Consider the following 27,753-nt stretch of genomic DNA (forward strand, 5'->3'; position numbering starts at 1 on the left):
AACAGAATTGGCCGTGACTGTCAGACGGGTTTAAGCTCGTAGGCTTGACGCCCTAATTCCCGCTGGCCGAGGGAGCTGACATGAAGACGCAACCCGCCGGGTTCGCTCGTTTCGAGTGTAACGCGGGTATTTACGATTCTACGGAACTTTCTATTCGATCGTTTGTAGCGAGCATGTCTGACGCGCGGTTCGCGATAAATACCATTGCGGTCCCAAGAGGACGTACGGTTTTAACAGTATTATACGTGAGCTGTTCGCCGTAGTTCTACATACGGGTGGATCGGAATAATAGTCTATCTCCTATTTCCGAGTTCCCGAGAAAAAACTATCGTGGAATATGATCGAGTTAGTTGAATACTAATATTGCAATTATTACTATTAACCTCTTGTCGTATGATTTATTTCCTGACTGTGATCGATACGACTACCTTATCGTTAATGATTTATTAGGAAAAGAAAAAATGTCGACACTTATTCTATGTTTATGTTTATATTAAATGTTAACGATTGATAATAGAAAAGTAACATTTAATTTATATTTGGAAAGCATAAATAACACTTAGGTTTGTTAAATTCAGTTAAATTATCGTCACTATTGTACTATTGTTATTTGATAATTAATAATTTTAATCATTCTAGTATTGTTATTTAAGTGTTTTCAAAAATTTCTATGATCTTTTGCTTCTGTCAATCCATTCAGCGACAGCTATGCGAATGGCATAGAATAATAAATCTAACTCGCATTCCCGAGTCCTCGAGAAAGAAGTTTTCGTGAAGTATTCTTTAATTAAATACTAAAATTACAATTATTACTATCAATCATTTTAATAATTATAATACTGTCATTTAATTCATAACATTTCATAAAACCATTTTTGAGAACTCAAAAATAGAAGTTAGCCACTAATCTATCACATATGCGATTGACAGAACTAAAAAATCATAGAAATTTCTACGAACTCTTGTTACATGTCCAAGATAATTTTTTCTTCTCTCAACGTAGCCCAGACAAGCTAAAAGGTTGCACAGTCATGGTCTATATTCTGTCCAGCGAGACAAGGCAGCAGACGCGAACAAAATATTCATTAGCTAAGCATAGCGATTGGCCGGCACCTACGGTTGTCTCAGTTGTACTCACAGGTCCCGTTCATGATGAGACTGTTCCGAGGTAAGTGATGGGTTTGAGTGTTTTTTACTGTTTGTACATTTTCATATGTTCCTATCGTACAGAAAGTGAAAAGGATTCAAACTCATCGCTTATCTTCTAGTATGTCTCATTTATGTTATTAGACATGTTTCATCGTTAGGGGCCTAAAGTTAGCTACCACACATTTTTGTTTAGGTTTACTGTCTCGTTCTGTCGGACAGATTATAGGTGCATGATTCGCTGCACGTTTCTCGAACGAAGCTTCAGCTGACGCTGAAGCTGCCGGAGGCTACGTGACAAAATGGCGTCTGTAAATATTGATGCCACGGGGCTGAGCGGGCGAACAAACTTTTCTCGCAAGTCGATTGTGTCTGGTGACCGACTAATATACAGGATGTTAAACAAAACGACGCACATTGTAAGCAGATCCTGATGAGATCGTGAAGCAACTGGGACACTTTTCGAATCACCCTAGTCTTGTAATTAAAGCCTCGTCCAAATAGAGGGACAAGCGTTCCTTAATAGTTTGCAGTAACGAGAGACAAAATACGAATCTTGAAACATTATGTGAACAAACATTTGCTCACAGAGTGTTTCAAGACGTGTTTTATTTCTCGTTGTCTGCAATCCGTTGGAGGATAATCTGATCCTTAGCCTGGACTAGATTTAAAGGCATATTCCTATTCAAAATTAGACAATTTTAAACATTTTGTGAAGCAGAAAATTTTTGGATTATTCAAGATCAGTGGGTTTAGAATTTTGAATATTATTTTTTTTAACTTTTATGCAATTGTCATTATTATTTCTTGAACTTTCTATGTTTTTCAAGGTATGTTTTCAATAGTTACTATAATTTGCGTTACATTTATTTAGAAAGAAAGATTAAATATAATTCTTATCTATAAGAAGTTATTTTGTGAATCAGAATTATGTACATATCGGCTATAATTTCTCCCTTGTTATATAAAGAAGTTAAAAATTTAATAAATTTTTGCTTCATAGAAATGCCACGTTAAAAAATTTTTTCTTGCGTTCCAGTTTACAAGACAACTATTTCCATATAGATTATCTTTGAATTTTTACTTTCAAATGAACACAATGCTTTAAATTATGAGAGCCATCAATACTGCATGATATATGATACTGATAGACTATACACTTCGTAATTTTCTACAGAACTTCATTCTAAAACAAGTCTTTTTGTGAAACATCCAGTACAAGTGAAACAGAACGTTCAGACCTAATTACTACTTAGTTCAATATTACACAATAACATTCTGAATAGTACTGACCCGAGAAAGAATTTACATAATGCCAGTAAAATTTCTTGCAAATCCACGGAAACACTCGATACACACGATTCTACTTTCAAATTAGTAAGTGAAAGCTAATGAAATTCAATGCGGCGAAAAAAAAGTTCCAGCACGAAGATTATCGCTCCGATAAGACAAAAGTGGCTCGCGTTGAAATTCCCTGATCAGGGATCCACTGTTCCCGAAACGAGCGACCGGTTGCGTTTTCTTCGCCTCTCTCTCAAAACATGCGTCGGATCTACGGAAGGAAGATCCTCGGGTCTTCATCGTTCTCGGTTTCATCCCATTAACGCCGGTCTACTTGAAAATTTTCTACGCGCCGCCCGCCTTCGTTCTACAATCAATAGAAAAACCATTATCACGGGGCGCGATGGTGTCGCTGGCGAATGTCACGTTTCGGTGACGGATAATTACGCGTGCGGTGGGTCTCGTAGAAAATTTCGTTGCATAACCGTGCGTCAGGAGGCAACACCGAGAGCACAGGCTATTATTCACGTGGAATCACTTCCGGTGGGGTGACTTAGACTGACTGACTGACTGACTGATTGACTGACTGGTTCGTACCGGTTCTTTTCTGCGATCGCGATTATAGTATATTTTTCTCTTTTATTGAAAAAAAATGAAAATAAATGTTAAACCAAACTGACAGGCGTAAAAATCAGAGAACAAGTGTGACAATTTCAAAAAAAAAAAAAAAAAAAAAGTAGAAAAAAATTAGAACAAAAATGAGACTTATTGTTTGATTTGTTGCCGAACGGTATCTCGTAAAAAATGGGAAAAGTGTCGATTAACGGGACTACAAAGGAGCGGATGGTGCTTACCAAAGACGGTCAGGAGCCTGGGTCAAGTTGGTTGGATGGATACATCTTCTCTCTCTCTCTCTCTCCCTCTTTCTCTACATCTTTTCTGTACGAGTCTCTCTCTCCACTCTTGGTACGTTTTATACATGCACGTGTGCACACGTAACATACGTGCATACACGTATGCACGGTTGCTATATATAGGAATTGCCTTGCGCGCTAACCGAACAGGGTACCACGCCGTTTGGGACACCAAACAGCAAATCTAAGTGGGGAAAATTTGAAATTGGTTGTTTCCTGTTATTCCATTCGTTGGCTGTTCATACTCTTAAATCGTTGTGGGTTTTCAACTGAAATTCTATTTATTTGTGCATTTTTAAATACGCTATTATGTACAGAAATGCTGACAATTTCATACAATAATTTAACAATGATTTCTTTACTTGTAGTATTAACAGTAAACTACTTTGAGTTTCATTTTGAAAAGTAAAGTGAATACTACTCTTTTGTAAAAACAAATTCAATGAATATAATCACTTTTCGAAAAAGAAGTATTCAGTTAATCTTTCACGTTAAGTAAAAGTACGTGTTCCTAGTTTTTCTTTAAAGAATTAAAAGCTGAAGGTTGAAATTAAAAATTAAGAAATGTTTTCTTTTTATGTTTACGTTTTAGAAATCTAGTTTCGCGAACCAAATCGCCAAACATTTAAGAACCAAAGATTCCTTTTCATAACAACCCCATGAAAATTGATGCAACAATATGCTCTTTTTAGAGAGAATGATTTCTTTCCACCTAGATTCGCTGTTTGGCCCACTGTGCGCCGCCGCGATCAATCGATCGCGATGGTAGCAGCGGACACGTGTGAGACGAACGTTCCGCGACGATGTTCTTCGCAGATAAAAGCGTTTTAACCCTAGACAACCCAGTATCACTTTGCACCATAACTGACATCCACATTGTGTATACTGTTTTTTCAAAAATTATTAAAATAAAAAACATTTTTATTAGAAAGCTTTGCTACGATAATCATATAGGTTAAACAAAGATTTAAGCTAAACAATGTGACTTCGCATTGAAATAAATGCTTTCAATGCTGTATGTAAATCAATTTGAAAATGTGTCCATGGAACACTAATGGGTCATCAAGTGTTAAGCTGGAGAGCGATTTGCCGGACGTCCGTCTTAGCGGTTGCGCTCGAAGCGCGCATCGGATTTATTCGGCACGCTCGGTATATGCGCCGATGCAAAGACCTGGGACCAGACCTGATCGACCGGAAACGTGAACAGTATTCAAGGATTAGCTCTCGGAAAACTGACAACTTGTACGAGATTTGAATGATAATTGTTATATTGTCCCAGAGAGATTTGCCTGTTGTTTGTTCCAGAATTTTTAATAAGAGCAGTGGAATATTTGGTCTTGTGACAATTATTGCTCTATACAGCATAGGAATATAAATAATGTTGTATAATATAATGTAGAGCTTTTTATGTAATGATTTAGTTAATGAATTTATAATATTGTAAATTTTTCATCTAATTTGATGTGTATTATGTATTAAGTTCTATTACAATAGAAACATTAGCTGTGAAATTACGTTCATTCGGGAAATCGGGTTTTCAATATTATGATATAATTACAGTACGATTGCAATATGCTATATATAAAATATGATTGAATTATAATTAGAGATGTATGTGAATTGCTACTTCGAATATCAATATCCAAGAACAATGATAATTTACAGAAATTGTAAAATGTACTCTCCACTCGAAAGCAAGGAAACGAAATCACAATATTATTATGAACTTTGAGACCATTTCAAATATTCACTCTCCATGGAAGAAAATGCAGTAAAAGTCTTTATTTTTGGTAGAATCTACGAGAGTCTGAAGCGATAATTTAAAGAAAATTAAACTACTACCTTAAATTCTTATATTAATTATTACGCTGCATTGTATTAATTACTATATCAATTCTTTCCATTAAAAATGTAAAACTTTTCCTCCATTGAATAAACGTTTTCATTACTCAAATTGCCAAACTTTTCAGTAGCAATATACCTACAGATTCAATTTCTGTACACCTAAAGACAATGAACATTCGCTGTATCCTTTTTTCGAAAAAGGTAACCCAAAATGCAACGAAGATAAATAAAAATTTGCAACATCGTCACATTCGTCGAATCTCTCGACTCACGCTTATCGATCAGGTCTGAACCCTCCTGCATCTCGTTCCGCTCTCGTATAACGGCTGGTTGGTCGCCATTTTAAAGAAAGCAAAAAAAAAGAGAAAAAAAGCAGGAGGTAGCAACAATAAAATGCAGCACGCCAGAAACGTGGTCGCGCAAGGTACTACAGAATTAGTCCTTCGGGGACTCTAGATCGATACATCCGTATAAATAAACGCGCGTGCAAGCTGAATATGCAATTTCCATTTAGGAAAGCAGCTCGAGGCACGCCTGGAAAGGTTCACGGTTTATCGACGCGGCGAGAAAATGGCGGCCGAGTGCGTTGCGGGACCCCGTTCGAAGGAAGGCCGAAACACGTGTTGGTGGTTTTATTGTTTTCTTCTTCATGATTTTTTTTTTCATCTTGCATCATCTCGTATTGTATTAAACACCCCTAGCTTTATTTAACAAGGTGATACAGGGTAGCTAATGTCTGTTAAGCACACAAGCTCTGCGACATCGTTTATAGAGACCAATATACAGTTTGAGAACTAATTACCTACGTAAAATCCTGTGTATACTCTCGTTTCGAATCTTGATTATGAAACCCACCGTCTGAATTTCTCGCGCCGCGATGAGTGCGGGCGGTTCGCCTCATTCACCGTTTTCCTTTATCCGTCATCCCCCGTCGGGATTTCGACGTGGCGAATAAAAAGAAAAACCGAACATGTTCCTTATTGTCTCGACGAAAGAAATCAACGAAATGGGGCGAGACTACGGATCGGCAAATAGAATGAAGAACGCAATGGAAAGTGGATATATTGTTATTAATTACGTGGACGTGGATCGCGATCGCGGCTCACCCTGCGTGCGATCCGCCATCTTGTTTCGGTCCGCGAGAACTCGAAGTTAGAATTGCTTTTTGTTATCGCGAATCTAGTATTTACTCGTCGATGATCCGCCATCGCGAATCACGTCCGATCGGTATACGACGCAACACACGATCGTGAATCGTTCGCTAGATGCGAACTGTTTTTCACATCTTTTTATATTTCCTCGCTACGAACTAGAAATTGAGCACACAAACATCGATCTGTTAGCGTTCACGCAGCCGGACCTCGTTCAACGCGAACGGACGATCGTTTGATCTTAATTCTTTCCTCCCCCTTTTATTTTTAGTCTTATCTTCTCTTCTCGTTCACCTGCGCGAACGACCCGTCGCGCATCGGCAATTCGGCTCGACTCGTCTTGTTCGAACCGAACGTTCACGTGAGAGCTTCGTCGGTTTCGTTCTAGTTTTATTTATTATCATCATGTTTTTTTCTCTCAGAAAATGTTTTCCCCTCGACTCTCTTTTCCTCTTCATTGTTCTCGCCGATCAAGAAGAAAAGACGCTCGATACACGCGCGGGGTGAATGCAATAACGATTCACCTCTTTCTTTTTTGTGTGCCTGTGTCCTATTTTGTGTTCGTGTGGTACGTGTGCCGGTAAAGTAATAATACGTATCTAAAACGTTCTCGTTTACGCTAATTTATCTGAACTCGTATCGTTTTCATGTTATTTTTTTTCCGTTTCTTTATACTTTCTTCTCGCTATTATCCCCGGTACATGTATACGTACGTATAATCGACCGTGTCTCTCTCCTCGTGAATGATTACGGGTTTTCCATGTCTGTTTGTATATAATTATTATATCGTTACAATAAAATGACCACTATTGTAAATTCATTGATTACCTCGTACAATCGAATATAATATATTTATATTCACCGACGACATCCGATGAAGCCCTACCTCGTCGAGGTACGATAAGCTCTCTGATTAATATTCTTACTCCCATTCTCACACTCTCTCGCTCTAGTACTCGCATTCTCACGATCAAGTTTTATTTATCTCGCTCTGACCATCTAACGGAGGAAGTCTGTCGTCGTTTCTCGCTTTAGAGCACGTTACATAATTACGACACGGTGCATCTTTAAACACGCAATTTTCATTTCTTCTCTTCTGTTCTTTTCTACTGTTCTCGTCTATCTCGCTCGCCTTTTTCTCTCTCTATGCACCCGTGTCAAGACATGATCGAAAAAAAAATGGAAAATAACGTACATAATCCTTTCTCTCACGCTATCTTTCGTTCCTTGTCATTCGGCAACAGTCGCTCGTTGATACACGCGCAACCCTACATTTTGTTTTCGTTCCGATTGAACTCGTTCGATCGTTCACTCGTCGCATAATTGTACCTCTATTATACCGAATTCAAGTGGTCAGCTATAACTACTAGAAAAAATTACATCGGAATCCACTAACGCTAGTAAGAAAAATTGTTCTGCATCAAACATTAATCAATTAATAATTCATCGCAATTATTACATTACATGAATTTATATATATATATATTTTGTATTGTGTTGCATACACTATATATATGTATATAAAAAACTGTCCTGCGACGGTGCACAAGCAGTCTTCGCCCTCCGAGTCGCCATCTTGCTACCGCGGGCCGAATTTCGTTTTAAGGCGGTATCGTAAGATACTATACAGATTAAAAAATAAAATAGAAAAAAGTTCTCGCAAATAATAATGATAAAAAAAAGGATATTCGAAGAAGAAAATTTTAAGTCGAACTTGATCGTTCACTTAAAAAGACGCGGCTGACGAGTCACTCGGAGGACGCATGGCGCTAGTGTCAAGGGCCCGAAGACTTAGCGTCGGATCTCGACGATCTTCGTTCACAGGGTTCGGATACATTAACTTTAGAAACTGTGTCTACTCACCTTAAGGATGGGCGAAGGTCATTTGAACGTGGATCCGGAATTTCTTCCGTATTGAAATTTGTCATTTTCTTTTATCTATAAATATCACGGCACCCGCTGTATTACAAAAAAGAATTGTTTTAAAAGGAGTCATTTCTACTGATCTTTAAAGGTTCTTCGGATACTATGTATTCTAAAATACAACTTACTGCTAAATCACGTCAAGTAATGCCATGCGAATATTTTACTACGAATGGCTTCTCTTTGAGTTATGGATATTTGAACTACTGCTATTATCATTTTTACTTAGCTTGAAACAGTGAGAATCGATAAAGACCGTTTGATCGGATAAACGAAGTATAGTTCTCTATGTAAATGCTGCTTTTTAAGTATAAAATGCAAACGCTTGTAAGTATGTATGATTGGAAACGCCGTATTTACGATATGCAGTCGACTATTGAGTTATACTGAATATTATTAATATTTATCTCTACTGTAAAGTAAAGCTAACAATTCATCAATTCTACGTTAATATGTTTACTCTTCTACACGCAATCAGAGACAGAGATAAAATGAAGATTATAGAGACAGATTATTTCTTATTAAAATTCAAACAATTTGATGAAACAAAAATAAAAAGACTTAAGTATCATGGGAAACTTCTGTTTCTAAGAGAATCATGTATTTCGTTCACGAATAACGAGCCAATTTCAAAAAGGAAGAGATTTCGGATCCACGTTGCTGGGACCTTCCTCCATTCCCAGGACAAACGTGCGCCCATTCGAGCGACTTCAACTACACCCTGTATATCAGAAAAATGCAAACTCGGAGGAACTATCAATGATCGATCTCAACCCCTATGTCTGTAACCAAAATGTCTCACGATGTTCAATAACCGGAGTTCCAGCATTTCAATCTTCCTACAATATACTACATACTATTACAAAGAATTCGAATAGAAAACAATCGGGAATGTAATTAAAACCATAAAAGATGTCGTTAGTACAAATGAATAACTAAATTCTCATCGAGTAATTTTTATACTCCCCTAGCTCTGCTACAATTCTAAGTAGAAGTCTACTCAGGCAAACCCAGTCATTGAACAGTCGTGTAAACAACTCCAAATGCTCCCTACCCAAAACGCGTTAGCCTTCAATTCCACGCGGGGAATTCAAACGAACGAAATCTTCAAAGAACACTACTTCAAGCTCTACGATACCCAATCCCCTAAACTAAAGCCCACAAAAACCTCTGAAACCGCAGATCGCTAGAGGATCGGCCGCGTACCCAGTTTACAGACATAAGGATTGACACGATCAAAGACAGCAAAATAACCACGCAGGGTAGATAGTGTCTATCCTCGACAAAGATTAAAAACCGGACCGATCACAGAATAGCAACCGATCTGCTGTCGGTCCGCGCGGTCTTACCCTACTAATCAAGAAGAGAAAGGTAGTAGAGACTGAAAGTCCTTGAAAAAATCGTGGTCCGATCCTTAGCCAAGTCTTTATCCGGACTCGCGCTACCCTGGCGTCCGTACGCACGTTTCTCCGATGTAAATTTCGTGTTCCGTGTGTGTATGAGCGATCGGTACTGGTAATTCTTGTAACTGTAGTAGCAATAGTAGCTGTTGCTGTTGTTGTTGTTCTTGTTCATGTCGATGAGTAATGCGTGTGGCAGAATGTGTAATGATCTCCCTGTCGCGTCTCTCCGTGGGTGGCTGTCGTCCGCTGGCTCAGTACGGGTTGTACTTGGTGCGCTCGGATTTGAATTTGCCGCTGTCGGTCGGTCCCGGTGCGCCGGGGCTACGTAACCTCGGCGTGAACTTGTGCGACCGGTGCACGCCGGTTGTCTGGACCGGGAGCGCGGATGCAGCCGCGCCAGCAGCACCACCTAGCAATTCCGTGAGTCCGCCGAGGGCGGTGAGGCTAGATAGGGCGTTGAGGGCGCCTGGCTTGCTTAGCAGCTGAGCCAAGGGAATGGCGCTGGCCAAGGGAGAGGCAGTGGTAGTGGTGGTAGAGGGAGAAGCACTGGCCCCGGATGCCCCGGGAGTGGTACCGCTGCCAGGGGTTTGGGTATTTTGGGCCTCTAGGTTAGCTTTCTGCAGTTCAACACTGGGGAAAAGACACAAAATGTAAAAAGGTGAGGGCGGGAACGTTCCTCTGATACGGTAATGTAAAGTGTTTTTCTTTTTTTTTTTCTATATGGTAATCATTTGTCTGTTCTCTGTGTGTGGGTCGCGTGCGTCAATATACGCACGCGCTTGTGTGCGCGCAAGTGTACTTGTTGCTGTACGAGTGTGTATATATATATACGTGTAGCTTCGATAAATGAGAACAGAAATGTAAAAAAAAAAAGAAGAGAGAACAGTGAAAGATAGAGATAGAAATAGAGACACACAGAGATAGACAGAGTGTCGGAAAATAATGAAGAAGTGTGAAAAGAGTAAAATGACAGAGAAAAGAATAAAAAGAGACACGACGGAAATCAGAACGGCAGCTAGAAGAAGATACAGTTATCAGATTAACAGACAGCGCCGCAGTCGGACAGAGAACGGAAGAAAAGTGAGAATCAAGTCGCTCTAGGTATTTAAAAAAAGGCTTTCAGAGAGTTATGGTACAGGTGCTCTATGGAGCGTGAGACTCTCAAGTACACCGGCTACGTGGTGGTTCGTGGGGCGGGGAGAGTTCGTTGCGTTGGCACGCGACTCGGCTGGAATGGCGGCGGACCAAAAATAACCGCTAAAAACGTTCAAATCCCGTACCTAACGAATATTTACGAACTAGCAACATCTTCGATCGATCTTCTATTCTTCAACGCCTCTGATTTCAATCTCACAAATGGAAACGCGGCGCACAGGTCAACGAATCCCCGCAGCCATTCCGCAGCCAATGGAATCGCACCCCGACGCGGAGGACGCGCTGCGAGGAGGCGCCAGAAAAACGGATCCGCGCGTCCGTGCCAACCGAGCGACTGCAAAAATATAGATCAGCAGCTCTGAACACGGAGGCGATCGCACGGACGCTGGCGTCCGTTTTTCTTGGCGCGGCAGAGCCATAGTCCGTTGCGTGATACACGGCCGGATATGATCGGGACGATCTCATTGTTCTCTAAAAAGCGAGTTAACGCGCGTTCGGGTGGGTATCGCGTCACGGATACCTTGGCGGAGGGGGCGATTCGTTTCATGGAACGCATCATGGCTTTGCTAGAGTCACTGAAAAGCGGAAATCAAACTAAAACCAGGCGCAAGACCTGCACTCTGCCAGGAGGTACAGACGCGGGGTAGTGGGGATCGGGGTGCTATGTGGATAGGACGAGACAGAGATAGACAGAGATATAGACAGATAGACGGAGAGAAAGAGGAACTGCTGATCTGGCGAATCGCGGACTTCCGCGCGCGCTACCGCGGTCGATAATTGGCTGTGTGGCGGGACGGCAGAGTGCGGATCCTGGCCGTTAGGAATGCTGGGTATGTAATAATCGTGGCTACCAAGTTATGAGCGGGTGGTACAGAAGTAACGGGGATTGATGAATATTCTGTCGCTATTAAATGCAAGTAGTAAATTATGAGTGACAATCTGGAATAAAATATAATGGATTATAATTATAACGGGCGTGGGTGGGTGGGCTTTGGGGGGTCGGCGGTGGTGGTAGTGGTGGTAGTTTTGGGGGAGAGAAAAAAAATAAGTAGTGTGCGGAGGTTCTCATCTTTTTCTCTAGGCACCGGGTTTACCAGGTGGCTAGATTTCACGTGGACACACGCGCCGTCGGCAAGGGGAAGGGGTTGGTTTGATTTCTGGTTGGGTTGGCAAACTTTTTACAACGGGTGATCTGTTGTGGTTTATGCGGGCGCTATCGGACGCGGTCGATCATCTCGAATCTCGTCGACGACTACGTTAGTATTCGTTCAGCATTCAAGCCGTTTTGCGTGAACGGGGAAGAAGGGTTGATTAGTCCCATTGTGGCACGAGTTTCTGGGTTTTTTCTACTATTCTCTTTTTTTTCTGTGTTTTTTCTTTTCGGTTTAGAAGACAAACAGATATGTACGTCTGCACCCGTGGACATTCACTATCGAACACTGATTGCACAATAACGAACAAACAGGCGGGAATGCGTGGGAATAAAAATCGTGAGATGTTTCCGATGCGTATTTGTAGTGACCTTTGGCGAAGGGGTGGTTTCTGACTGGATGATGAGCGGCCAGCGCGAGTGATTCTGGGTTATGGTCGTACATAGATTTCTTTAAATATTTTTGTGAGTATTAAGTGAACATGGATTGTTTGGAACATACGCTTTTAACCCCTTATCGTATAAAAAGAGAGATAGATACACAGTGAAGATTTATAATTGTATTTGGAAGTACGTATTATTCAATTAATATGACTTTTGATCAACCAAAAGAAATATGGACTTGGAATTATACTGAGTATTTATTGCAGATAACATATACCTCCTTGTTAGGAAACAACAAATAAACTAATTTTAGCTACTTCAAATGAATCAGAAGACAAGGAGTTAAAATGTGCTACGTAATAAACAGAATCTGCAAAATATTCAATTATCAACCTTCTCGCGGAATCAGTCGAACTGGCCAGGACAATTTATAGGTAATTCCACCACGGGTATCCAAGTACAAATACATCCGGCAACCGATCGACCAAACGTGCAATCGAAATCAACAACAAAAATCATCGAAGAACAAAATATATCCAGCTCTACGAAGCGATGAAGGATTGCGCGCCTTCGCCAAAGGAGATCGTCGATCGGAACAAGAGAAACATTAAAAACAAAAAATAAAAAAAAAATAAATAAACAAATAAAAAAAATTAGAAGGAAGAAAAAAGAATGTTATGCTTGCTCGGGACGCTGCGGGACTGAATATCGTAAGTAATCGACGGGAACGGCGTTGCCATAAAGTATCGTAATATCGTTTCGACTACGCGTGTCGTAATTCTGTCGGTTGAATTCATTTTATTCTCTTTTTCAGAAAAGAAAAAAAAAATATTTTGTTTGCTTGAAAGGACAGCCAGCGACAATGGGAAACAAGATGTTGAGCGGAGATGTGTCTGCAGGATACTCAGGGTACTGGGCCTGGAAAGCAGGACCTGGAAATAAAGGATTAAGAATATCCTCTTCCGTCGTGAGCAGACGACGATGTCTTCCGTCGACTCCGTGTAGAGACGTTGATCCCTTCGCGAGAGAGAGAGGCGCTGCGCTGCGACGTCTTCCATTGCTATATGCAACCTTATTACTACGATATGTATATGTGGCATATATCTCACCTGTTACGCTAGAGATCGAGGTGGCGTTACGATCGTCGCATGCACGAGAACAGGACACGAGGAGACACGCGAGACTCTCTTTTCTCTTTTCTCTTTTGTCAATCGGCGCGTGTGTTCTCCATGTGCGAGTTCTCTCTGTCCCCCGGTACCGCCATCTCTTTACCGCCGGATACTTTCGTCGAAAGTATCTATGGCTCGACGCGCCGGTACACGACGCACTATCCTTCTAACTTCGTTACAAATTCCTCCCGTATGACTTCCTCGGAACCATAACCAACAACACGGGACGCGATGCATCGTCGACCGGCGCGTCACGGTTAGAGCAAGTATAGTAACAATAACAAACAAGATGAAAAGGTGTCGCGATGACGGCAATTCTCGACTAACTCCCCTTTAGTCTCACTGATCACCTTCAAAGACACCAAGGCTAAGAAAGGGTCCAATTACGGGAGAAACGAGTATAAACACAAAAACAGACGAAAAAATGGGGGTTCTCGGCTGGGGGGTTGTTCTCGTTGGTGGCAAAGGGGTTCGTCCCTCGTGGATCACCGATTTAAAACGTGTCGAAGTATCTACATCGGCGACGTGACACACATCCCGAGATAGTCCGGCGTGGATCGCCGATTGATGAGAAAGAAAGAAATCAGAAAGTTCCTGGGGCGGGGGTTGGGGGTCAGGGGGTCAGGGGGTACATGTATCGCGCGATCTACCGTAAAACGTAGCCGGGACGAGTTCGACTTTGTTTCGAATGGGATTCATGGAAGCGTTTTTTTTTCTTTGCTTTCGCATGTTTTTCAAGTTCGACAGAATATAATGTATACATATATACATATAAATATATATAAATACATATATATACATACATATATTATACGTATGTATATGTATGTACATATAAATATAGACATATATGTAGCTAAAACGTTGAACGGTTTGCTGAAGGTGTAATATATATAATAATAATAAACGAGAATCCGGGGTCCAATATTCCTCTCGGATGGACCCTCGTCCTCAATCTCGGTAACCATTGGCATTTACAGTGTGTGCTCTCTGGGTACCGTGGTACTCACCTCATATTGATGAGATATTGTGCCAATGCCACGGAGTCCGGATTTCCGGTAATGGTGATCGTACGATCCGTGGCACCACCCTCCCTCTCCTCGCAGTTACTGATTCTGATCATCGCGCCGGAAATCTGACGGATCTCGGCGATCTTGCTACCGCCCTTTCCGATGATGCAACCGATCAACTCGTTTGGCACGGTCAGCTCGTGTGTCTGATTGTTCGCCGCTGGCTGTTGCCTGTTTGTGTTGCTGGTGCGCAGCTGGCTGCCGGCTAGCGCTGCCAGTGCTGCAAAACGAATGATTTAAACGTATTTTTTTTTTAATTTTTGTCTTTTTTTCCGGTCTTTATAAGTTATAATTTAAAATGAATTTTTATGTATGTCGGATTACTATAAATGTGCTTTAATACTAGACCTACTGAGCATTTAATACGATTGATGTGTAATCTCTATAAAAATTGTAACTATAGATTATTTATAGTTTTCTTCGTATATTTGTTATAATTAAATGGAACTATTTATTTTCAAAATCGTTTCGAATATTCGATGCTTTTAAGATATCAATCATTGTCAAACAAGAAAAACGAAACCAGTCATTCTACGGTCGTTCTAGAGTTAATGGAGTGCAACTGAATAAAGTAGAACTTAATTTAAAAATTTCTTAACAAATGCGAGACTTCTTGATTACCTTAATAATTTTAACAGAAATACACTTTACTTCCAACGAAATGATTATTGTGATTAATTGAATAAATATTTTACTGCTGCTTAGATACCATTATTGGTATGATAATTATTATTTTAACAAAATCCTATAACGCTTCTTCAGTTTTATTACAAAGAAATATTTTTTACCAGACTGTGTTTTGAAATTTGCTGTCTCAATCTGATTACACAACTGGACTGAGATCAGCAAAACCTTGTGAACGTGATACTAGTTAGTAATTCCTGGCAGAGATAAGTCACACCGTTACTGTCACTGTGTTAATATAGTGGCATTCATTCGAGTTAAATTACAGTTAAGATTTGTTAAATGAGTTAGGTTTCAGGTTCACCCGACACGACATTTCTAAGAAAAATTGAAACAACTTCGTAATCTTTGATAAAAGTAGTTCTACACTTTACTTTTATCCTCCTTGAATAACAACAATTTTTACAGTGCAACCCGGTTGCCAATATGTTATGAAAGGAATTAATATTTTTATCGAATATCATATCTGTTCGACATCTATTCCCTTGACATTTAAGAACAAGAGCAGTCTATCGAAAGCTATCTAGGTAGCAAAAGTAAATTAAACGTCACAAACAGGGCAATAAAATCTCAACAATATTCTCACCTGCTGGATTAAGTCCGCCAGTGTTGGCAGGTGTGGCCAGGCCTCCGAGGCCCAGAGCTGCTAGTCCAGCTAACGGATTGCTACCAAGCTTCCCCATCTGTAACAACGACGAAGATATCCATCGCTCAACAAAAAACACGTGCCGCCTCCACATGAATCGTTAAAGTGCTTCAGGGGTATACGAAGACACCGATAAAAGTATATTATATATGTATATAAAATATACATATACAATATATATATATGTATCTAAAAGGGATGGTATTAATCTGCCTGCTTCCTCGCGCGTCTCACATTCGAGGATATCGAATTGATTACAGGATAAAGAACCATCGAACGTGTTAACGGAAAAAAGAGAAAAAAAATCTCAATCGAAGGTAACTAAAAAACAAAATTCAAGAGAAATTAAGTAACAAAACTACGAGAAAGAGAAGAGAAACTTTTCCAAGTGTTTTCTCTTTGATCCTCCGTCGATTATGTGATCTTCCATCGATCGTCTTGGTTAGGTACTCTGTCCGCCATTGTTGTTCGCCGACGATCACCGACCGGGACTAAGGGTAAGTCCCGACTTCCTGGGACCAATCGGGATTGCGTGATCGCAATTCTCGACGAGTTTTGTTCGCGACTCGCCATTTTACGTCCCGCTTCAACTTCCGGTTCTCTACTGATAGGTAAATAGGTTTGCGGGCCGCGCGACGTGGCGAACGCACCAATTAACCAATGGAAACGAAATTATATGAAAACGGTAACTGAAACGCGAGCGACGCTGGAATTCGAGCGCGTTCCCCGCGCGGCCGCTGATTCGAATTTCCTGTTCGCCAATTCCGCCAATCGAACGTGCACCGGCGATTCGTTCCGGGAATACTGCCCGCGCCTCGCGCGCGAACGCGCCCGTTTTACGCGGTCGATCCCCATCGTGGCGGCTACCTATAGCCCTGTGTTTGGAGAACACGGCGCGCTCGTCTGTCTGAAGGCCTCCATACACGACGAATACGGCGATGCAGACATCGCTGCAAGTGATGGGTTTCAGTCTTCCCAAGTTTCACGATACATATTGGACTCAAAGAAGAAATGAAAATGGCGCAAAGCAATCGCTTGTATAGTCCGACCGAGAAAGTACTTCGCTTTTCTTAAAAGCTAAAAGGTCAGGGAAACAAGGAAACTGGAAGGGACACCGAATGCGACGAAGTGAGATGTAATGACAGAAAATGAAATTTATAGCGTCGCCAACTCATTCTCTATCGTTACACTTCACTTCGTCGGATTCGGTATCCGTCTCAGTTTCCTTGCCTCCCTGACTTTTTAGCTTTTAGGAAAAGCGAAGTCTTTTCTCTGTCGGATCATACAAGTGATGGGTTTGAGTCTTCCAAAGTTCCATCATACATGTTACACATAAAGAAGAAAAAGGCTCAGACCTATCGCTTGTAGCGATGCCTGCATCGCCGCATTTTTCAGCGTGTATGGGGATCTCAACAAAGAGAATGCCAGACATAAAAGTCAGTTTTCGAATGAAACCCTATGCATGTCATGATACATATAGCATTCTCGCGATTAACACCCGAAAATCCGGACTGTGACTGGGTAATAATCGTGCAGTGGTTTCGATGGGAAGTCCAGATAAGATCCTAGCGAAGCTCCTGTTTGTTTCCGGAACAATCAAAAGAATCAGACGAATGAGGAGATATTAATGCAACATCAGACTTTTTTCATTTTTCACTTTTACTAATTGAAACTTCTGCTAATTGAATTGCAAGGTTTTCCCGATTAAAACGAGACCAAACACGATATATTTTGGAACATATTTACTTAATAAATTATAACAATCTATTTTCTTCTAGTAAATTGTAACTTAAAGTATATCGTGTTTGTTCTTGTTTCAACCAGAAAAATCTCACAAATACGTTAATAAAAGTTTCATTTACAAAAAATCTTTGATAAAAAAAGGTTTACAGTTGCATTAATATTGTCCCACCGGTATCTACCCTACTGAACAGCGTATCATATTACAATTGTTCGATCCTCAAGCTTCTTGGCTTGCCGAGGGAACTGTAGAATATACTGTATCTGAAATGAAAAACCCTCAAGAGTTTTTTAACGATGAATCTTCATTTAAAAGAAAAATGATTTCTAAATTTGTATGTTACTGTAAGACGATTAGAAGAAGCCTACTACAACAGGGGGTGGTAGCACGGCTATGACACTGCAGGTTGCAAGTTCCGAATCTCCATGCTTGGAATTTTTTTCTCTCTGCATTTTCTTTGTTTTCTTTTGAATTATAACCCCTAAGTAGCCTGTATTTTATTATAGTAATATTATTTGTCGTCTTATTATAGTACCATACAGACTTAAAACTCATTTTTTTGAAAGACCATTGTCGACAGCCATGACGGTTTTGTATTTTTAGATATGTACTATACATGCATAGAGTTTCATTCGGAAAACATATTTTTATGTCTGGCCCTCTTCTTGCGACTGCCACGGGTCTTTGCGATAACCTGGGCGAAAAGTACCAAGCGCAGTGATCGCGCTTCTTTCGTTTTAGCCCAGAAACTGAATTGCACTTTCCTATTTTTACAGGAAAAAATTTGAAATAGCGCGATCCTTCCATTATTCCATTTCTCAGGTGATAAGAAAACTAAAAATAAATAATTAGAAGGAAAACAAATAAATAAACTTTGTTTGATTCTATGAACCGTTAGGATGGCACTTCAACTGTTTCAGTCCCAAACAGCGTGCGCTGTTTAGATTTCATGTCGAAAAATCCCAGTATATTTGAACGCTATGGATAACTGGCGCTGCACTTGGAATCTATCGAAATAACGCCGCTTGGGTCTCTTCGCAGTCAATTCAGACAAGCGCTATTGCGCTGTTCGACATTTTTCGACAATGTTTTTTCGATGACCCGGACTCAAACGGTTAAGGCAATGTAACGGAGAAGCGCGATCGCGTCGTTTGGCATTGGAACGGTTAAGAGTGCGTTTATGCACCGTGTACCTTGAAAGTTCGGTGAATGGTGTTAGAAAACAAACGAAACGGAAGGTATAAAGATGTCACCTTTAACACTCTCATACACGCTGAAACATGTGACGATGCATTGCTACAAGCAATGGGTTTCAATTTTCTGTTTCGTGATACATATTGCTCTCAAACACGAAGTATGAAAGACTCAAACCTATTGTTTGTAGCGATGTCTACATCGCTGCATGTTCCAACAAGTATGGGAGCTTTCAGTGTCCTTCAATTTAATCCCCATATGACGCTACACTCTTTTGGCAATAGGTATAAAGCTTCTGGAAGCTGTCAGCAGAGGCTTCTTTGGGAATCGATTGCACTACTGTCACATCTTGGATAGCTGATATATCTGCAGAACGTGCCCATTCTTGATCTTCTTCCAGCAGAGAAATAGGAAGAAGTTCGCAAGCACCGGATCAGTGGAGTACAGTCGATGATTGAAAAGGATCATCTATATATGAGAGACTCGATTTCCATAAAAGGTGTAGACATGTCGACTATCTAAGACGTGACCGTGCTACAGCAATGAAAAAGGACCTTTGCTGACAGTTTTCAGAAGCTTTATGCACATTGCCGAAAGCTGTTCTGTCGGATAGAGATTATTTTGGAGGATGGTAAAGGTATTTTGTTTATATCTTCTGTTTCGTTTGCTTTCTGATACTATTCAGTGAACTTTTTGGTCACACCGTATACTACCTACCCAGATACGAAATGTTTCAGTTCAGATATACATTGTTGTTCGTTAAGAAAGCGTTTCGTATCTTTTCAGATATGTTACACAGAACTTACTGAATAGAGAAACAATTGTAAATCATTTCTATCAGCCTTTCTCAATCCTCGAACAGTTGAACCCAAATGTTTCAATCTGAATTGAAACGTTATTTGTCTGAACGGATAATATAAACGCACTCTAAACAAGGATTGGTCGGAAGGGAGGATGCAAGAATTTATCGGGGCCTCGAGGTTCTCGTGGCACGAAATTAGGCGCCGTACTTGAACTCTGTTCGACCTATGGCCGCCGTATTACGACTCCACTGGTTCCGGGGCTGTGTACACAGTGATTCAAAATAGGCGATTGATGTATCGGGAAATGGTAATGATTATTGGGGCATATATGGTCAATTTTTGATTGAAAAAGTGGGGAAAAACTGAAAGAATGCATATGGATGGTGACTGACAAATACCGAGAATTTACTGATGCATTGTACAGTACACGCTCTTTTGTTTTGTAAAAATGTACAGAAGTTTTAATCACTTAAGAACGTGACGTTTTGAGAAGATAATAAGAAGAAATTGATATGTATCTTTTCGAGACCGTTTTGGATTTGAAACGATGGCCTTTAATTTGTGTTCGTCCATTTTGGAATCTTACTTTTGCAGTAAATGATTGGTAATAGTTTTAGAATATAATACTGACTTCATTTTGTATTGAAACAGATCGAAATTTTCCATGATGCTGTATATTATTAAAAATGTATTACAATTAAGGAGTCCAATATTCTTTAACCTTATAAAAGTTTGTTATTCAAATAAAATTAATTTCTTCATTTTGGAATAATGTTAAACTTAGCTACTTGTGTTGTTTTTATCACATTACAAGATTAATAAAACCTATATTGAAAACATTCGATGTATAAAATTTCAATTAGTACAAGACTCAAATTTAGTTTCAAATTAAAGCTCTGTAAGACTTTCATTATAGTTTCAGTCAAACAATTATAAGATTTTCCAGGACTCTCGAGAATTTCCATCTTCGAACAAGCCTATGGTCGTTAATCTCTTATCCTCTCCAACAAAGAATCAATAAAAGAAGACTACGGCTACTGAAGATTGCTACTAGATCGCTGAAGAAAGCGTCAAAGGTTCATCTCTATGACTATAACACTCAGTAGTTTACAGAAAAACGAGTTTACTCGACGATGAATGTGGCAATGTACAGCTCTGGACTTTGGAGGTCGCTTTGAGCAATTTGGAGACCGGAAGTCGAGGGATCCGGAACGTAAATAAACTGGACAGAGAATCATCGTGATCAAGGAGGTGATCGGAAAAAGTTTTTCGAGGCCGAAACTGATCTTATTAGGAATACTTGGTTGAAAAGTGGGACAACCTCGAGGGGAGAAAGAGAGATAGACAGAAAGAGAAAAAGATAGAGAGATAGATAGAAACGAAGTAGAGAAGAAAAACCGTGACAACATGCATCTACGTTTCGAAACTGAAAGAGATGTTTCACAATGGTTCGTTTCCGTTGCGCTCGTATGACAGTCGTTTAACCCTTTATGTCCTGAATGTACTTTGGAGTAGATACCATTTTCAGTTGAATTGTCCTGTAAACTTGACATACTTAATATTTAACACTAGAATTACCGGATGGGTCAAAATGACCCATTCATGATTTCCTTCTCTCCAGTTATTGAAAAGATAACGGATGCTTCTCTGAGAAATTAATTTATCAATACACAAACTACAATGCAAATCAATTGAAGTCTCAATAGTTGTACTATTTAGTTTTTATAGAGAAATTTCAAAAGGACTGACTGCTCAGTAATTCTAGCGTTAATGTATGAATCAATAAAAATTATCGTTAAAAATTGTTCTTTAATTATAGTTTGATTATTGTATTTATACTATTTTATCACTAATAATGAATGGAAAAAATATTTAAAAACTTGTTAAATTATAATTGATTACGATTTGTTAATGTAATTTAAACTATTATTACGGTTCTATGTTATTAACAAATAATGGTATCGATAGAAAGTAAGATATTTCTAATAATTCAGGCCAAGAAGGATCGAATGGTTCTTGTTCGAAATACCTTCATCTTTGAATCAACCAACCGGTTATTCGTTTTCATCTCCCATTTCCCGAGGCAAATTAAAATTTGAATTCGTTCTCTTTGAGACGGAGAATAAAACGATTGGAGTCGAATAACACCAGCTGGTCCCATTTTCGCACATAATTGCTGCATGCGAATTGAAACTCAGAGCTGTTAATATTATTCGAATTAGTCGATGAATTCTGTGGATAATTTTAAACAAAAAAACAAAACAATAATTCTCTAATTTGTCGCTATGAAATAGTTGTAAAAACGAGAAACTTTAATCGAACTATTTTCCACAAAGTAAACTTTCACGTAATTTTTATTAATAAGTTTATAAAACTATTTTGATAAAAGTGGATTCAAACGGAGGATCATTTTGATTATTTCAAAAATTAGATTGCAACGTGTCTGAAACTTGTATTTATTTCAATATAAAAATTCTATTATCTCTACTAACGAATTCAAACGACCGTAAAATTATTTTCCTTTAAATCAGGATACCATTTCACTATCTTTCTACATAAATTTGTACATCAGAACAGTGTTCAGTAAATACTGACGAACGGTCCAATTAAAATACGAGAAACTCCGCCGACAAAATTTCGAAACTGAAATTAAACGAGCTCGTTACAAATTTCCCCGCGAATTCATCGACTAACAAAGGTAAGCAACGATTAACTCGCAATTATACATCGGAACATTGCGACGCAGCGAACCAATGTAAAACGTAAATCACTGGAAAATGTCTCCGTTAAAAATTCAACGGTGGAACGGGGACTGCGACGGCTAATTACTACGATTTCAAATTCAATAAATGGAGATCCGTGATGGATGATCTCGAGATGGAACTAAACGCGATGGAAAAGGAAAAGAACGAAAAACAAAAAAATAGAAGAAAACAAAAATGAAACATGAAGTATGCATTCTCTCTTGCTCCTTGCTGTGAGGAGGACCAAAATGGCGGGCGGGTGGAGATCTAGGATTCTCTTCGTGTATGTATAGAAACTGTGTCCTAGAAAACATGAAATCCGACAAGTATAATTGGTCTACTTGCAATATTATCTAGACTAGCCTGTGCGCGCGCGGTACGGTTACGCATTATGTGTGCTATGCGTCCTCGGACGTTGCAAACGCCTATAGTCGGATCAAACATTCTCTGCTCACTGAAGACCGTTTCTCCCATCATTACATTTTCCATGAAACAATTGTATTTCCACTAGTGTGAAATACAGTAGAACCCCCCATAACACGATTTAAAAAATCATAAGAAACTGATACAAGAAGACCAACTTAATGTAAGTTGGACCATTATCCGAAAAAGGAATTTCTCGTGAATTACGTAAATATTGAACCTTGTAACATGGAATATTTTGATTACGTCATAGGTGGTTCTATTGTATACAGAATTACCTAGCAAATTAAAGAGAAAATGTATGAAAAAGAGATAAAAATTGGGACCTGTGTCCTCGGTTGACTAGTCAATTGTTATATATCTTGACTATAGTCAAGACTCGTTTAACCACTGAAAATGTAAAAAGGATATATGATTATTCTGAAAAATTATCTTAATATTTTGTATTAAGAGACCTAATATCATAATAAGGAGAAATGACTCTCAGTGACCTTGCGTAACCGAGTAATTTTGATCCGACTATAGCCATAAATCTACCAAGAAAACTAATGATACCAATAATTCTAGCGATGCTACTTCTATGCAATGATTAGGATCTACGTCTTTCATCGACCAATTAATTTCGTTCTGACCATAGTCGAAGTTCCAGTCAGAACTTTAGTGTGTACATTGAAGGTGTCATTCTTAAATGACACTGAAGGCATCTAAATGACATGATAAGGGTATTTCTTGTATACAATCTTGATTAACTAATTAATCTTGATCCGACTATAGCCACGATTCCACGTAAAAATGTTTATACTGATAAAACACTTTAGTGATCTTGAACAGCAATTTTATTTTGGTCAGACTATAGTCATGGTTCTGCGCGGAATTGAATCTACGACAAGGAATCTGGTTAAGTGCCATTTTCACGTGGAAAGGGGACGACAACGCGGCGTTTGCTGGTCGCATATCAGAGAATAAAAGAAAAATTAGAAAAAAGAACAAATGAATACGTTAAGGAAATATAATGATCTCCACGGCGTAAACATTCTACCCTGCTTAAGATGGTGGAGACGTGATGTCAGGGCAGCCCACCCTCGCGCCAACTTGTTGATAATATTCGTAGCTAAACAGAGTGCTGGAAGCCATGCTGTTCTAAGAGAGGATGGCGAGAGGGACGATGGACAAACTCAGGACGAAGGCGAAGAAACGAACGAAAAACCAAGAGAGACAGTAGTAGAGAGATAGACGGAGAAAGATATATATCGTAGAAAATAATCGATGCTCAGCGTTGTTCCATTGGCGTCGCCTCGGTATCAGGTCGTTCGGTGAACTGATATCGAGTCGACGCCTGTATAAACACGCCAGAAGAAGCGACTGGTAGTACCTTGAAGTATGGTAGAAGATAAGAGGAGGAAAATAGAGAAAGATACTTATGAGATAGAGAGAAAAAGACAGAGAGATAGCGTGTAAAAGAGAGATACGAGAGGAGGAAGAGGTAGATTTTTGCGAAGCCGTAAAAAAGCGAAAGCGTGTACATACGTATATATATAAATATAAATATGTCTCTTGTTCGATCGTTTTAGCGGCGTGTTCTTAACCACTCACTTTTGGCTGATATCGTACACCCTTTGTCGATCTTTCGGGGGCCTCTACCAAGCCGAAGTGATATCTTGCGGACGTTTACCTTCTTTTGTTTTGATGGACGCACGTACAAAGCGCAGCTGTCTCGTTCGGTAGACGCAAAAGATAATCGCGGTGGAAGCTGCGCAGAGGATGTTGCTAAACTCGGTTGACGATTGTTCGTTGAGCAGTTTACCGAGAGGTGGATTGGAATTGAGTGGCTTGGAATAATGTATTTGTATTTCTGAGTTCTTGGGAAAAGGTATTTCCGAAATGGTCTTGGATTAGTTAAATAGTAATATTACTATTATCATATTAATTATTAATAATCCTTGATGCTATTAAGAACATTGTAATGGTATTGTTATTAATAGTATTAATAACGAATGCTTATTATAATGGATTATTAATAATCAACAATGAGTAATGCTATTAGTAGAATTTTAATATTAGCATTTAATTAATGCAGGAACATTTAACAAAAGCACTTTTTTCTCGAGAACTCAGGAATATAAATTAGACGACTATTATTCGCAGCCACTCAATTAACCTGTTAACCGGGTGTGATCCAATTTTCTGTTCCATTTATTCGATTTATTTACTGCGTGTAGAGAATTTAATCGTGGTACAATATTTATAGCAGCGTCAACTACATTGAAGTCATATTTCTCGCAACAAAATTTGCTTCGAATTGCTATTACTCACCTTTTAACAGAGCTCAAAGGAGTTTTCACGGTGAAAAAGTCTCCCGGTTAACAGGCTAAAGTGCGCAGCGTGATTCGTTTTATAAGTATGACCGATAAGTGGTACGTTTCGAACGAAGTTTTTGATTGTGACGATAAACGGGAGTAAACTTATTGAAATTCCACTGGAGCAAACTTGCGAGGAGAGGTTTCAACCGGAAAGAACTACGTTTTAAAACTTTTCAAATCGAACTTCGTGAATAATTATTTAAAACAAGTTCTACATAAGTTTTTCAAGATAAATAATTGTTGACATATCTTTTTTGGTTTTGTAATATTCTTTTAGATGATTTTCAAGAAGTTTCAAGAAAAAAAGAAAGAATTGGAATATTTTTCAAAAACTTCTGAAGTTTCTAAGTTCTTTCCATAAAAGGAACAAAAACTGACAAGTTTGAAGAGAATTAATACTAATTTCTTAATTTCAGCGTATCCAAATTGTTCAATAAATAATCATTTATATCGCAACTTCTCCTCGCATAATCACGCGACGAATATAACTATTAAAATTACTAAATAAAAACCGCCCGTAATTGTCATCGAGTCTAATACATCCTTTCTCAACTCGTCAACTAAAACGACGACTGAAAATCTACGGAATTATTTGAATAACATTTATCTCTACATAACGATACGCGATATTCGTAACAAAAGAAGAAACGAAACGTTCACAGTGGAACGGGTGAAAAGTGTATGACAGTTCAAGAAAACAGGGAAATGTACTGTCTGATCAGATCCCGTCGCGAAGGAGAAGAAGCGAAGAAGTAAATCGTGTTCTGTAAGCAGAGAGAAAGAGAGAAAGGTAATGTGTACCAGGCAAAGAGAAAGAGAGAAAGAGAAAGAGATTCCCAAGAAAGAAAACTGATCAACTGAATAACCATAGGAAGGATATTGGATGAACAGAAACTGGAGAAAGTAAAAAAAATAGAAACAAAATGAGATAAAGAGCGTAGTATATAATATACCTATGTAAATCTACCTTTTCTCGTGCCACGCATGCATACTGGTCTTTGTTTTGTTGTATTTCTCGCTTTATAGTTTCACGTGGTAGTTTTCACCGACCACCCATCCCATCAGCTAATGTCTTACCCCATAGCGACATATTTCATGAGACAAAGAAATGAACAGAGAAAGAAAGGAAAAGAGATAGATAGATAAACAAAACGATAAGGGCCCAAGGGAAATAAAAAAGAAAAAGAAAAGGAAGAAAGAACAGAAACGAATAAAAAACACAAGTTTTAGAGAGATAGAGAGAAAGAGAGAGGTAAAGAAAAATAAAGAAGTGACGAATAGAGAACTCGCCGGGGCCGCGAACAAGTGAAAATGCAAATGAGCCGTGTGCGTGCGCGGTGAGAGACCTGGGCGGCCATCTTTCTCGTTTAAACGCAGTGGCGAGTGTTCCCCTGTTGGCTCCATCGGTCCCACCGGTCCGAGAGAAGCGAGATATATCGTGGAAGTCGGGCACCGTGTCGGTCGTTGCTCGTCGAAAAGCGCAGAAAAGCGGAAGCCGGGACGGAAGGAGACGCGACGACATCGCCACCCTGATTAATACCCTTGTTGATTGTGACCGATCACTTCTGCTGAGCTGGGACACTTGCACTTTGGATGAAGCACAATTCATTTTGTTTTTAATAGAAGCAAAGTGTCTTTTGTGTTTTGTTTCTTTTCCTCTTGTTTTTGTTTTCTCTTACTTTGAACATTCGAACGACTACTTATGGAGCGAATTCTATTTTTGGAAATTGTTTTTGGACGATTGATTAATAATTGAATGATCGACAGAATCATTGGCGAATGAAGAAATTGCTGAGAGACATTTTGAGTTTGGATATTATTATTTAGAAGTTTTTGAATCTTTAAATTATTGAACGGTTTTTTTATTTGGACTCTTTTTATTTGTTTATAGAGTCTGTTAATTTACTAATTATTAATTGTATGTGCAAGATAGATATTAGAATTTAAAAGAGGACAATGTTTTAATGTCTAATGGGAATTTGACTTTAATTGTGGTTAATGAATCATGAGTTTAGTGGAAAGAAGATTATTCGATCATGAATGAATCTACGGTATTATTAGATTAATACTTTCTTTGATTCTTGATAGATCCTAATGAATATATACAAGGAATGGGTGACGTCATCGCAAACCATTGAACTGGAATTCAACGGATATTATAAATGCTAATTGAACATTTTATTCGATAAAGACCGGCTTTTATCATTCTTGAGTGATTTCTATATTTACTCCGGAAACTGATAAATTGAATGGCGAAGGTTTTTCTCTCAGCGTATCATATATCTTTTTCAGCAGAGTTTCATATCATTCAACGCAACATTCGATGTAAATTCTCATTTGTATACGTGTCAGTGTATATTTCTCATTGCACGCCATAGGCCATGTACAAATAATAATTCCGTAAAAATACTTTATAACTAAAGTTCAAATATAATTCAATTCTTCTAGAAGTGATCGATTAAAATGCAATACTTTTTTTGACCTGTTAACTATAGAATTTAGTTTAAAAAATATCTCGTTTTGCGCGCAATAAAATGTGCACTCATCAAATGCAGGACGAATACACC

The 27,753-nt window shown here is 39.0% G+C and overlaps 1 protein-coding gene and 1 long non-coding RNA gene across 14 annotated transcripts in view; one reads left to right on the forward strand and one right to left on the reverse strand.

Annotated features, from left to right (window-relative positions):
• mub (poly(rC)-binding protein mub) overlaps positions 1-27,753 on the reverse strand; it is a 347,807-nt gene that overhangs the window by 26,100 nt on the left and 293,954 nt on the right. For 9 of the 11 annotated variants that reach the window (XM_076373032.1, XM_076373030.1, XM_031973627.2 and 6 more), the window contains exons 6-8: positions 15,862-15,958; positions 14,532-14,811; positions 5,804-10,293 (exon numbers count right to left, since the gene is read on the reverse strand). In XM_076373032.1, coding sequence (XP_076229147.1) covers positions 9,915-10,293; positions 14,532-14,811; positions 15,862-15,958 — 756 coding nt within the window. In that variant the 3' untranslated portion in view covers positions 5,804-9,914. Of the gene's footprint in view, positions 1-2; positions 2,795-5,803; positions 10,294-14,531; positions 14,812-15,861; positions 15,959-27,753 lie in introns of those variants that run through there. The other 2 variants (XM_076373033.1, XM_031973628.2) reach the window with 2 other exon arrangements.
• LOC143175191 (uncharacterized) lies at positions 11,597-14,113 on the forward strand. Of its 3 annotated transcripts, none has more exons than XR_012999928.1 (4): positions 11,597-11,648; positions 12,337-12,538; positions 12,619-13,062; positions 13,167-14,113. It is a non-coding gene; the product is annotated as an uncharacterized LOC143175191 (long non-coding RNA). The 3 variants fall into 3 exon arrangements; XR_012999927.1 differs by having other exon boundaries at positions 11,615-11,648; positions 12,208-12,538; XR_012999926.1 differs by lacking the exon at positions 11,597-11,648 and having other exon boundaries at positions 12,104-12,538.

The sequence above is a fragment of the Nomia melanderi genome, chromosome 13 (genome assembly GCF_051020985.1).
Source record: "Nomia melanderi isolate GNS246 chromosome 13, iyNomMela1, whole genome shotgun sequence".
NCBI classification, from domain to species: domain Eukaryota; kingdom Metazoa; phylum Arthropoda; class Insecta; order Hymenoptera; family Halictidae; genus Nomia; species Nomia melanderi.